The sequence below is a fragment of the Gymnodraco acuticeps genome, unplaced genomic scaffold (assembly GCF_902827175.1).
Source record: "Gymnodraco acuticeps unplaced genomic scaffold, fGymAcu1.1, whole genome shotgun sequence".
NCBI lineage: Eukaryota > Metazoa > Chordata > Actinopteri > Perciformes > Bathydraconidae > Gymnodraco > Gymnodraco acuticeps.
In genome coordinates, this window is record NW_022989799.1 from 64,919 (window position 1) to 78,374 (window position 13,456).

General features: G+C 42.6%; 1 protein-coding gene and 1 long non-coding RNA gene across 3 annotated transcripts in view; one reads left to right on the top strand and one right to left on the bottom strand.

Annotated features, from left to right (window-relative positions):
* The window catches only part of ttc27 (tetratricopeptide repeat domain 27), a 110,249-nt gene continuing 96,793 nt past the window's right edge, over positions 1-13,456 (top strand). The window contains exons 1-2 of the mRNA XM_034223051.1: positions 1-311; positions 13,199-13,382. Coding sequence (XP_034078942.1) covers positions 221-311; positions 13,199-13,382 — 275 coding nt within the window. The 5' untranslated portion in view covers positions 1-220. The remainder of the gene's footprint in view (positions 312-13,198; positions 13,383-13,456) is intronic.
* LOC117550640 lies at positions 1,549-2,566 on the bottom strand. 2 transcript variants are annotated; one of them, XR_004569676.1, is made up of 4 exons: positions 2,486-2,566; positions 2,290-2,404; positions 2,004-2,102; positions 1,549-1,640 (listed from the first exon to the last, which is right to left on the bottom strand). It is a non-coding gene; the product is annotated as an uncharacterized LOC117550640 (long non-coding RNA). The 2 variants fall into 2 exon arrangements; XR_004569675.1 differs by having other exon boundaries at positions 2,290-2,551.

The following is a 13,456-nucleotide window of genomic DNA, read 5'->3' on the forward strand; positions in this document are numbered from 1 at the left end:
TGCAAGTTGCTCAGATCTCCCACAATGCAACGCGCATCTGTCATGGCTGCTCACTGATGGCACTTGCACCACATGTGTGGAAATAAACATAATATCTCTGACTGAGAAACACCGACTTGGCTCATTAAGAACGCGATTCCACTCCGGCTGTGATCCGGGACCGTTCAGACTGAAGGCTCCCGCTGTCGCTTCTCTTCGGCCGGCTACAGAGGGCTCAGTGATGCCGCTGGACGTGGAGCTCCCCGTGCTGCGAGGCTTCCTGACACCAAGCGAGGCAGCGGAATGGAAGCATAATATGTTCAGTACTGCAGGTGAGACACCAGGCTATCATTACTTCACTATGTAGCCATTAGCACACCCGTGGGCAGATGAAGTTATCTGGTGAGCATTTTAGCTTTAAATGGCTTCTCTGTCAGGCTGCGGTAACGTTAACGGTGGGTGCTTTTCCTGATGATGAAACTCACGGCAACGGCACTGGTTTAGCATTTTCTAGTAATACTAGCATTGTAATTGCTAGTGTAAGAAATTAAAATCAATGTTTAAATTACGTAATTTAGATAATAGATTAAACATGCTGTAAGCTCAAAGCTGTTTTATTCTGAAAATACTTCATTTCCGGTTAGCATTAGCTTGTGGGTAACGTCATTGCTGAATGTTAAATGAATGTAGTTTTATTTTGAAAAGCTTTATTGAAAGGCGTCTCCGTTGTCAACAATGAAGTAACTTCCGGTTTTACGTTAACAAGGATTACAGCCGTTAAAATGGATTAAATAAAAAGTCATGAATGAGAATACGAGGAGAAAAGGCGTATGGAGTTATACAATGAACACACAACGTCTAAATCCTCTGATTTACGCGATATCAGACACAGAAGAACTCGAGGAGGGAGGACCCCCTTTCGTCAGAGCCGCCACTGATACCTCATTTACCTCATTCACACCAACGCAACTCCGGTTCAAGCTCCGTGCTAGAGCTTTTCAGGTTCAGAACCAGTTCTTCGGTTTAGCTCTGGCTCTTTTCACACCGCCCAGAGTCCGACTGGTAATGCGTCGTTGCGTCATCGTTTGCGTCATCGTTTGCATCATGACGTAACCGTTTGCGTGCCTGCTTCATAAAGCCAAACCATCCATCCATCCATCCATCTTCTCCCGCTTATCCGTGGTCGGGTCGCGGGGGTAGCAGTTCCAGCAGAGAGCCCCAAACTTTCTTTTCCCTGGTGACATCAACCAGCTCTGACTGGGGGATCCCAAGGCGCTCCCAGGCCAGCGAAGAGATATAATCCCTCCACCTGGTCCTAGGTCTACCCCTTGGTCTCTTCCCAGCTGGACGTGCCTGGAACACCTCCCTAGGGAGGCGCCCAGGTGGCATCCTAACTAGGTGCCCGAACCACCTCAATGGCTCCTTTCGACGCGAAGGAGGAGCGGCTCAACTCCGAGTCCCTCCCTGATGACCGAACTTCTCACCTTATCCCTAAGGGAGTTATTAACGCGTTAACTTGACAGCCCTAATATATATATATATATCGTACCTGCAGGTCATATTGAGGGTTCCAGTCAGAGTCGAATATCACACAGGTGTCCGCAGCAGTGAGGTTCACAAGTTCTTGATCAGGTGTTTGATGTGGGCTGGCATGATCCTTTCTGCAGCGATGAATAAAGAAAACAAAGAAGACATTATTAATAATAGTAATGATGGTAACAACAATAAAATTAGTATAACTATTTATATAGCACTTGATGACATCAATGAGCAGTCCCAAAACATGCTGCTGTATCAAAAGAAATAGGTCCAGATTTCTTCTATTTAGTGTTGGATGATTTGTTGTATTGATTGCTGATGGATGTTAAGATATGTTTTACAATTATAACAAAAATATTATTGTAATTGGAATCAAAAAGTTTACAAATCGTAGTTTTAATAAAATGACTAGCAATATAGGATTTATTCAACAGCGGTAAAGCATTAAGTTGCTAAATTAACGTACACTGAACTGTAAAACTTACCACTATTTAGGAAAGGACCTGATCAGAAGGATTGACTAGTAAGACAGCAAAGAGGTGGAGGAGGTCTCTGTCATGTACAACCATTGGTAGATGTTACACCTGAAAGAAAGATAAGGAAATAAGACAACACAGGAGGACAAACATCCTCTTAAGTAAAAGACCAAATCATGTCAAGCTTTAACCTGAGGCTGTTTTTTCAGTCTTTACAATGCACTGTTGGAAATTACATTCCAAAAGCTAAATTCAAACTCAATACCATAAATAACTGGGTACCAAAGTGCTTTACCTGATAGAACACGTTCCACACGGAGCAGCAACCATCCGGCTGGGCCGTATGCTGCATATCATCTCCTCCCTCTCCACTGTTTCCAGTAGATATCTACTGCCTCTGTCCAATAAAACTGAAATGCCCCAAAACAATCATATTTAAAAAGTTAAAAACAATAACTTGCTTTTGGCATTCAAATGTATTATAATCTCACCTTTTTCCTGGATGTCAGGAAGACGTTCCCTTCAAGTCCGCAACCAGTCATAGGAGTTCAAATGCAAAGCCTGAACGATGACAAGAGCGAGACTTACATTTTACAAGATAAGTAATACCAAAGCAGTGTTTAGGACATGCAGAGAACAGATCAAATCCCCTGACAGGCTCACACACTTTGGTGATGTCCTCATCTGATAATGATGTTTCATTTTTAGCAGCAAAGTAACATTACTCAAGGTATATGTTGGACCCAACTCATGTACAGTATGTTTTGCATCTCCTCAACAATGGTCTGTATAGTTGAGTAGAAACAAACTGTCCCTACAGTTTCAGGTAGATTAACAAAGAAACGTTTGCAATGAAGCACAAAACCCCTCTTTGTATTAAGCTAGCTGCCACAGAAAGTACAGCTTAACATGCTAACCTGGTAGAGTTAGCTAACTTCATGTCCAACTAAAAACCTCTAACGTGCATTACATTGACGATTTTAAACACAACTTAACTCTCAACTTGTAAAATAACGTTAATTTAACATACCCTTAAATAACTACATCACGTTTTTCAGGGGCAACACAAACTGCAGAAAACGTTAGCTGCTAACTGTTGTTAACTAAGACAGCTAGCTCGTAACAATAGCCTCCTAGCAAACGTAAGGTTACGTTACATTAACTTAACGTTGTAAGAAAAGCAAAACGAACCTTCGAGACATATTTTATTCTCAGACTGGGTGTAATTGTGTAGCGTTGCTTGCCCTCCAGAAGGACTTTTAGCTGTTTCCCAGTAGAGACTAGAGAGAGCTGTCAGAGCGGTTGCTCTCAGAAGAGCAACATTGGGCGGACCAGATAAGACCAGCGAAGAACCAGTTAAGCACCAGAAAAGCACAGGAATGGTTCTTGAACCGGTTTGGTTTATTGGCAGTTTGCAAACCACTTAAGAGTACTGGAGTGTGAAACAAAAGCTATTGAGTCAGTGTTGTGGTGCTGTTGCTTTGGTCTGGATCTGTGAGCTAACCATGCCCCGTTCATTTGCATATAAGAAATGGAAATGTCTCATCATGAAATACAAGTCACATGAAGTAAATAAATGCGCCATTATGAAATACGAGTCTCTTGAAATAAATAAATGCGTCATTATGAAATACAAGTCATCTGAAATAAATAAATGTGTCATTATGAAATAAAAGTCTCTTGAAATAAATAAATGTGTCATTATGAAATAAAAGTCCCATGAAATAAATAAATGTGTATTCAAATGTACATGTATACATATTTATTGCCTAATTTATTTATTTTAGAATTTATTTCATAGCTATATTTATATATATGTATTTATTTAATTAATTTTGGCTTAAATGGCATTCCATAGATAAGTAGCTCAAAAGCTTAACATTTGACATCCGATTTTCGGATAATCTTCAAAACTCTTGTGAAAACACAAATTTACTCATGTGATCAAATTGTTTTGGCGTTTTAGATTTGGTTACCAAAGTCTTAGGATCACAAAAGCAGTGAAATATATGAATTACACTGTATATAAATTAGGGATGCACGATATTGTTTTTTTGAAACCGATACCGATAACTTCCTGCTTCTCAAGACCGATACCGATAACCGATAATAATATAATATAATATATATTAAATGTACCTGTAGTTTTTGCACACCTGGTGGTAAAAAAAAGACTAGTAGTGAGCAAATTACATGAGCATTACTACTATGAATAAAACAAAGCCAAGAACAGTTTTGACTCTCGTCAAGCGCCATCATTTCTATGATGAAGTTAGAGATCGTTTTAGCCCTGGGGTCGTCTCTGGCAAACTTCTTGCCTTTTTCAAAAGCCTCGTCGATAGGTAAAAGCCCCGGTGCCTTTGCAGCTAGCTTTGGATTCGCCGCTAGTTTAGCAGCGCAGGCGTCTTCGTACGCTTTTAACACACCATCGTAGCGATGGCGATGTTTCAGGTGACTAATCAGGTTGGAAGTATTATAGCTCGTTGTCTTTTTCCCTCCTCGTGGAACTTCTGCATTGCATTTGTTAATACAAATAGCAAGCGAAATTATCTAACTCTGAAACTTGAAATAGTCCCATACTACCGGCGACATGTTTGTTTACTGTCCTGGCTTCACGGCCGCACACCATTTACGTCACAGCCAGGCATGAGTTAGGGAGCGCTGGATTTGTAAAAAAACAAGCGCCCCTCATCCCAATCCACCCACAACGCAGTATTTTTTTCTTTTTTTTTACCCAAAAAATATATTGTATATTATCGGGGCTATTAATACTGTTATCGGGTTTATCGGGATGACGTCATAATTCCTAATATCGGACAGATAATTATCGTGCACCACTAATATAAATGTGTTATTCATGTCTAAAATGAAAAAAATTAAATTAGAATTTTGAGTAAAATAGGTGTTTATCACTCTACTTTCGCCACAGCAGGGACTGAGATACATTAGGACTGAATAATGACTTCATATTACATACCAAGGTTCATGTGATGTGTACAAATACAAATTGAGCATTCAAACTTTTTTTCAACCAACAATTTATTATAGAAATATGTTTTTTTCAACCAACTATTTATATAAATATAAGAAACTGGAAAATCTCACTATTTACAATATTGAACATCATAACTTTCAACCAACTATTCATTATACATGTCAAGACAGTGTCAAGGTCTTTGTGGGTCTGGCTGCTGTGAAGATGGGGGTGATGGTGCATGGGCTGCTGTGTAAGTGGGGGGTACAAGTGCTATACGAGACCTCCACGAGACCTCCTTGCTGGCTGGGTTGAAGGTGATGGCTGTGGTGGAGCCTTTGTGCTGAGGTGTATCTTGACCAGGTGGCATCCGCAGATGGAGGTGGAGGCAGCTGTAGTGATGATGGTCTGCTGGTCCTTGGTGGTGATGGCTCTGGTGAAGGCCCTTGAGCCACAGTAGATCTTGACCTGGGGGCCGGCACAGATGGATGTTCTGGCTGCTGGATAAACGCCGCCTGTGGGCCACTAGGCCCAGGCAGCTGTGAAACCTCTCTGTAAAACTAATTAAAATGTAGGACAATAATTACAACAAATTTCATTGAAATAAAGTTCAAGTAAAATGTTGCTCAAGCACAAATAACAATGCACACATAAAAAAGAAAGTTTGGGAGGTTGAACAGGAGTCTCTCTCTCTCTCTCCTCTCCCTCTTCCTCTCTCTCCAATCGTCTCTCCTCTCTCTCTCGCTCTCCTCCTCGTCTCATCCAATCTTTCGTCTCCTCCTCTCTCTCTCTCCAATCCTCCGGCTCCTCACTCTTCTCTCCCCTCTATTCTCTCTCTCTCTCTCTCTCACACACACTCTCTCACACATATACACACACAGGTATTTCCAGTTACTTACATTCAGTATAAAATCACTGACACACATAGGCTACATCTGATTACAAAGTCTCATCTGTACAGGACGGTAAAATAATAACAGGCACACATATAAATACATCTATGACAAAGTCTCATCTGTACAGAACAGTATGATAACATAATCGATGGCAAAAACATGTCTATAGCCACTGTAAATGTCTCCGTTGTGGGACGAATACTTAATCATCTACACATGTAATCTCACTTTTACACACCAAAATAACGTTAACACAGAGTAAACGTTTGCTAATGGAGTCTATTTTGTCCCAAGAAAAAGTTCATGACTATCGATAAAAAATATATATCAATAAACCTATTGTTCATTTTCGCGGTATTCCCCACACATTGCCAGTACACTATTACTGTAATATTTACACTTACCCAAGTCCAAATGGATCCTTGTTGTTGTCTTTGTATTCTTCTTCTTCTATCTTCACTGCTGCTAGCGAAAAAAATCTCTAGCGAAGTCGGCAACTGTAACGTTTTTTTTAGCCGTTTTCTCTGTCTCTCTCTCCTCACAGACGTAAACTGATGGGAGACACGTGGTTTATGTTTTTTTTTACTTGGTGGGTAGGTCCTTAGTGATTTCTCGATGTCCATGGGTCATTTCAGACCATGATAGCTGCCGGCCAAGATTTCCTTGACGGACACACGGTTTTAGTGGAGCACGCGCGTGAGCTGGAGCCTCGCAGCGGCGATACTGAGGCTCCTTGGTAAACTGTGGTAACATGAAGAGCCGTTTGGGAGCCGAAACAGCCGGCGCTTTTAAGAGAGCCGAGCCAAATGTATCTCGTGCCCTCATTGGTCATGTGCGCGTTCGTGTGTTGGAGGAGGGGCTCTGTAAGGAAGTCTGAAGGAAGGGGCAGATTTTCGGCTGCGTAGTTTCAAATTCTAGCGCATTCGAGCTGGTTTCTCCATTCTTACCTACCTTTTAATCTCAAACCAAAGATAAGATACCTCCTCAGATTGTTTTGTGAAAGACTGTTGTTACTGTGGATCACATCATCCTTAATGGTTATTACATGGTATGGTATTATTGGCTAATTTGATTGATGGTAGCTTCACTTCGATAAAGAAACGCCTGGCAAATAACTTTGCAGTGAGTGGTGAGTTCCTAGTGCTGTGACTCTATTGTGGTTTTTCGGGAAGCCTGCTTTATTTAGTCTAAATTGAGGCTCTAAGTAGAATTTTTAAAGTGTGATATTTTAAGTCAAGTACAAATTGTTTTCCTATACTCTCAAAAGCAACGATCTTGTTTACCGGCTAGAATTTTTTTAGATGTATTCATTCAACTTTGTGCAGTCTTCCATTCACAACTAGCCTGTAGATCAGGGAACACCTACTACATTTGTCCAAGGGCCAAAATGTATCCAATAGACACTTTCGCAGGCCAGCGATTTTTATATATAGCCCAGCATTTTGAAGTTGTTAACCGGGAGGGGAGGGGGTGCTAGTGGAGCACGCTCGGGTACTGCGGAGCACATAAAGCTTAGCAGACTCTTCACGCTAACGAAGGATCACTTACGGCCCGTCCACACAGCGGCATGCGTTGAAAGCTTCACCATTCACTTGAATGGGGTGACGTCACTTTTCGCCGAACTGCATTGTGGGAAGCGGAGCTTTGCTGGCGTAGCTCGCTGCAAAAGTTGAGAAATGTTCAACTTTTGAAGCTTCTGAAGCTTCAGTGGAAGCATCAGCCAATCAAATCCTGTTTATGCAAATCTGCCAGTACAAGCGCTAGCCAATCAAACCGCGTCTATGCTGGGGAGAGACACACCGCAGGTCATTTCCTCATATTCCAAAAAATGGAGGAGAAATTAATCATAGCGGTAGGGAATCACCCGGTCTTGTACGATCAGTCCCTGTTCACCTACCTGGATACAAACCGGAGGAGCCAGGCATCGAGGGAGGTGGCAGAGACAGTGGGTGAAACTGGTAGGTTTTCGCCTGTTTGGGGAGTCTATATCCAGTTTACTTCGTAAACTGTATGTCGGGGGCGTGAGATTCATGTGATTGATTGTTGGCCGCGTTGCTCGCAAGAACTCCCCAAGCTTCAGACACGCCCACCGCCAAGCTTAAACGCACGCCGCTGTGTGGACGGGCCGTTATAGGCTACTCCCGGCCTCGCAGCGGGGCTACTGCTGCGGAGCGCATAAAGCAGAATCTTCACAACGAAAGATCACTTCTTTCACGGCTGCTTTATAAACTGCCCGAGCGTTTATGAATTATGGACTAATTTGAGGGGTCTTGTTTTCCATAATTGCTGCCATTTCATTGGCAGATCTGATGAGTAGCTGAAATATCATTAAACATGTGGCCATACCTCAGGCTTTCATTTTCCCCCTCATAAAGCCTTCCTGCTCCCCCCCCCCCCTCACTTATCATTGTGCTTTTATGGCAGCCCCTGGCTTTCATTAGCTCAGCGCTGAGATTAAAAAATCTCCACACCTCCATTGCAGCAGTAGTCCAACTGCTATTGCTTATTAAAGTTATGGATACGGTTAAAGGACCATGTGAATGAAGTGGGCTAGAAATCTGGATTTATGTAAGAATATGAGCATGTTACCCTCGAGGGGGGTTTCAATCTATGGATCTGTGATGGATATTGATTAAATGATCAACAATCTAATATCATGAATGTAAAGTGAAACATTGATACATTTAGCTGTAAGCCAGCAGTGCTAGTGCTGTTGCAGAGTGTGAGTTCCATTCGAAAGAGATTGTCTGTGAGTAGCAGAAACATTGGAGTTGGACAGTGTCTGTCAGTGGATGAATGCTGATACTCTGCAACGCTTTATTACTGTAGCGCCTTTTATTAATCACAGGCTTCTCTATTGAATGTTGGCAGGCTCTTTTAGTTCGGCAAATGTTGCAGAATTGTCCAAAGAATTTATATAATATTGTATGTTAATCTTTTGATTTTCACCTTTTAGTTACCTCATATTTGAAACTGATGAGTCTTAAGTTGTGGATGCACAAGATAGTACAGTAATAATGTTTTCTGATGAGATTGTTCAGTGAAATAATAGGTGATTAATATTCCAAACTGTTTTTTAAGAACTTAACCCTCTCTGTCCATAGACATATTTTCCCTCCAGTGCGCACAGTGAAGGTGCATCATTACCACACTGCCATCTACCTTAATGACAATTAACTGGTCTAAGTGAAGAAAGTTTAGCAGCTTGAGAAATAATCTACAGGGATACAGGGACAGACTCAGTGGCGTAACTATCGACGGTGCAGCCGGTGCACCGGGGCCCAGAGCTGGCCAGGGGCCCATGCAAAATGACATTGACCGGTTCATGCAGTCTTCAAAGTAACCAAGCAACCTAAATTAATTAGTCATTTGTCTGTCCAATGACCTTGCTCCCTTTCATGTCATGTGATACCTTGCGTAACGAGCGAACCGTTTAATCAACCTGTACTGTACTGTAGCTAGCAGCAGCAAGTTCGGCAGCATTATAAAAAATGTAATAGCTTGCATTTATAATGTACAGCAAAGCACAAGAGCGGCGTTCAAAAGAGAAAGGACAAGAGAGAGTGTATGTGTGTGTGTGAGAGCATCAGCGAGCGCTTATGTTTGGGGCGATGGGGGGGCGTGCGGTTGCGGTGGGGGGGGTGGTGCTAGTGGAGCCGGCGAAACTGGCGCGCTACACTGTAGGTGCGCCACGTTTGCGCTTCAGATGAGTCTCCCTCCGCAAAATGAGGCCCCATCCGCGAGGGTCTGCGGTGATCTGTGTGTAGGGAGGGGCGGCCCTGTATAATAACTAGGGCTGTCAAGTTAACGCGTTAATAACGCGTTAACGGAAAAACACCACTAATTATTTATAACGCGATTAACGCATGTGTATTTTTTGTCCTCGGCCGCCCCGTAGTTTTCAGAGCGCATCGAGTTTAAAAATACCATCTACAAGCTGATGCTGGACAGCCCCGCTCCTGCCGTCCGCTTGCGGCAGACCACACTTCCACGCTCACCGGCATGCACCGACTGGCCATCGGGAGGACCGGGAGGGTGTGTGTATGTGTGGCGCGAGTGAGAGAGAGACACCATACGTTTATTGTTGTTGTTAGCATCTGGTGCGAGCTAGCTGCGCTAACGGATATAAGGAGCTGTTTAAATGAAAACAGAGGAGCGACATTTCGCCGACAACTGCGCCGAGCACTTGACTTTATGCAGGTAGCCAGACAGTGGGACATTGTACGAAAAGTCAGCACACTCAGCACGGATAGTGCGCGCAACATGATTGCAGCGTCCAGGCAGCTCCCGTTCGAGCATATGCCTTGAGTTGCACATAGATTCACACACACACACACACACACACACACACACCACACACACACACACCACACACACACACACACACACACACACACACACACACACACACACACACACACACACACACACACACACACACACAACACACACACACACACAGGGTGATAAATAGGTTGATAAAAAGGTTGAGGCGAATATTTTTAATGTTCAGAGGTTGTTGTGTTTTATATTCATGAGAATATTTGTCATTGTTCAAATGATAATAAACATTTGCATAAAGCATATTTGTCCACTCATATGTTGATAAGAGTATTAAAAACTTGAAAAATATTCCTCTAAGGTACATTTAGAACAGATAAAAAATGTGCGATTAATTTGCAATTAATCGCGATTAACTATGGACAATCATGCGATTAAATATTTTAATCGACTGACAGTCCTAATAATAACGTCATATTAAATGCAGTCATTTGGTCTTTAGCAACAGCTTTTGAGAGCAGTGCATTCATCGGTGTTCGGTTTTTAATGCTGCCAGTTTGTTGATGGCCTGTGTGTTGATGGGACTTCTCATGCTCCCTAAATGTTTCCCCTGCCTTTCGCCAGTTCTTAAATCCTCCTTTCACAAAACTCCCATCCCTGATCTTGTCTGCACTGACAAGCTTCTTTTCTATAGCAGAGCAACAGAAGAAGCACACCGCATTATCACTTTCTCTTATATAGTGAAGATTTTTATAGACTGCTTACACTAAAATGCTAACTCAAAAATAGTAACTAAAAATAAAACTTTTGTATTGATTTGTTTAGTGAACTTTTTGGCGTTGCAGTTACAACTCTCCGCCAACAGATGGGGGTGCTGGTTTTGAAGGTTGTGACCAGCTTTTTGACAAAAGAGAAGTCTGTTCACCAGGGAACATCATGGCCTCTTTCTTTCTGACTTGAAAAAGCTCTTTACTCTGAACACAGCCATAGTACCTTGACAGTAGACTTGAGAATGTAAAAAAATTAGGGCTGTCAGTCGATTAAAATATTTAATCGCGATTAATCGCATGATTGTCCATAGTTAATCGCAAATTAATCGCACATTTTTTATCTGTTCTAAATGTACCTTAGAGGAATATTTTTCAAGTTTTTAATACTCTTATCAACATGAGTGGACAAATATGCTTTATGCAAATGTTCATTATCATTTCAACAATGACAACAATTCTCATGAATATTAAACACTACAACCTCTGAACATTACAAATATTCGCCTAAATTTAACCTGGAACCTCTCTCATACAATAATACAATACAAAGTGTGTGTGTGTGTGTGTGTTTCTGTGATGGATCGTTGGAGCTATGTGCAACTCAAGGCATATGCTCGAACGGGAGCTACCTGGACGCTGTGATCATGTTGCGCGCACTATCCGAGCTGAGTGTGCTGACTTTTCGTACAATGTCCCACTGTCTGGCTTCCTGCATAAAGTCAAGTGCTCGGCGCAGTTGTCGGCGAAATGTCACTCCTCTGTTTTCATTGAAACAGCTCCTTATATCCGTTAGCGCAGCTAGCTAGCACCAGATGCTAACAACAACAATACACGTAAGGTCTCTCCCGGTCCTCCCGATGGCCAGTCAGGGCCTGCCGGTGAGCGTGGAAGTGTGGTCTGCCGCAAGCGGGCGGCAGGAGCGGGGCTGTCAGCATCAGCTTGTAGATGGTATTTTAAACTCGATGCGCTCTGAAACTACGGGGTGGCCAAGGACAAAAAATGCACATGCGTTAATCGCGTTAAAATAATTACTGGCGTTAATTTTTTGCGTTAACGCGTTATTTATTTTTTCCGTCACTTCCCTTTCGCTTCTCATGCACCGATTCGCTAAGCTGAACAGTCAATCACAGTGATTTCTTTGGCCTACGGCCTTTGGCCGACAGCCTCCCGATTCAACTTGTCGAATCGGCAGCGGAAGGTGAAAAGACACAACGGTGCAGTACACACCAATCTGAGTAGGGCGACAGGACGCTCATCGACGGCCAGACATCTATCGACGCCGAAAATCAGCTCGGTGTGTAAGGACCTTAAGGGAGACAATTGAGATCATTCTCAAGTTAGCCGGGCTTCTTCATGCAGCTCAGTATGCCAACCACCCCCCCCCCCCCCCCCCTCTGTTCTCTCCAACGCTGGAACAAGAAGCAATCAATGCTAATGAGCCAAGCCAGTCTCCCTCCTCAAATAAAAAGCTAATGAAAGGCTGGGAGATGTTTAACCAAATGCATTACAATTATTTCTGGTTGGGAGGTGGTGGCCCAGCAGCCGCTCTCCGTCCTTTCATAAATCACTGTTTTTCCACATCTCCCCATCAGCCTCTCCACACAGCGGAGTGTACGCTTTTATTTTGAAAGTGGTTTTGAGCACTTGGTGATTATGTATAGACACAGGTAGTAGACAGATTGGCGCACCAAAATGAGCCTTTTTTTAGAAGGGAAACACTATTGTATTATTGGAATACAACGAAGAGCGGCAGCTTAATTTAGAATAAGTTCTCAGTTTTATTTATTTTTCTGCTGCTACAATGTTTTTGTTAGGGCATTTAACAGGTCATAACTCCCTCTACAATATCCATTTAATAAACATCTCCTTCAAACTGTAGGGTTCTCCTTCTTTATCTGCATTGTTTACTCATGTCGATAGACCACACACACAGACTAGGCAATGATCTGTTCCTTCCAATTAAAATTGTTTTTAAAGAGTTTCAAGACGGGTTAATGAAAACCTCAGCTCTTAAATAATTTTAAAGGGTTTGGACCAATGTGTATCTTTCTATAGGCCAACAGGCACAATGATCTGTTTATTTGGGTTCTGCATTTTTCAAAAGGGTTTAAATGCATTCAATCGTAGTGCATAAGATTTCCTGCAAAAATTCATATTTTTCCGATATCCTTCTGCAGTTAAATGTTGCACCTGCGGTAGCAATTGCATTGTTTTCATGTGAACTTAATTTGAACTAAATGGTAAGAATGTCCTGAATTTCAACTCTAATCTTTGTTCTTCCAGAGGCGGGCCCTCTGCTGAAGTCCCTGATGGAGGGGGACTTGGAGGAGGTCCTGCTGAGCCCCCAGGTGTTGGACCTGCTTAGAGGAGACGGCAGCTGCAGTGAGGGGGAGGACATCGAGGCCTACCTGGAGAAACAGGTGCTGCAGTACCTCACCTGTGGCACCAACAATGAACACACCAACAGGTACAACTTTATTTAAAAATTCCATTTAACCTCTTCTATACCGCACCCTCGATACCGGGGGGGAAAACGCGTCA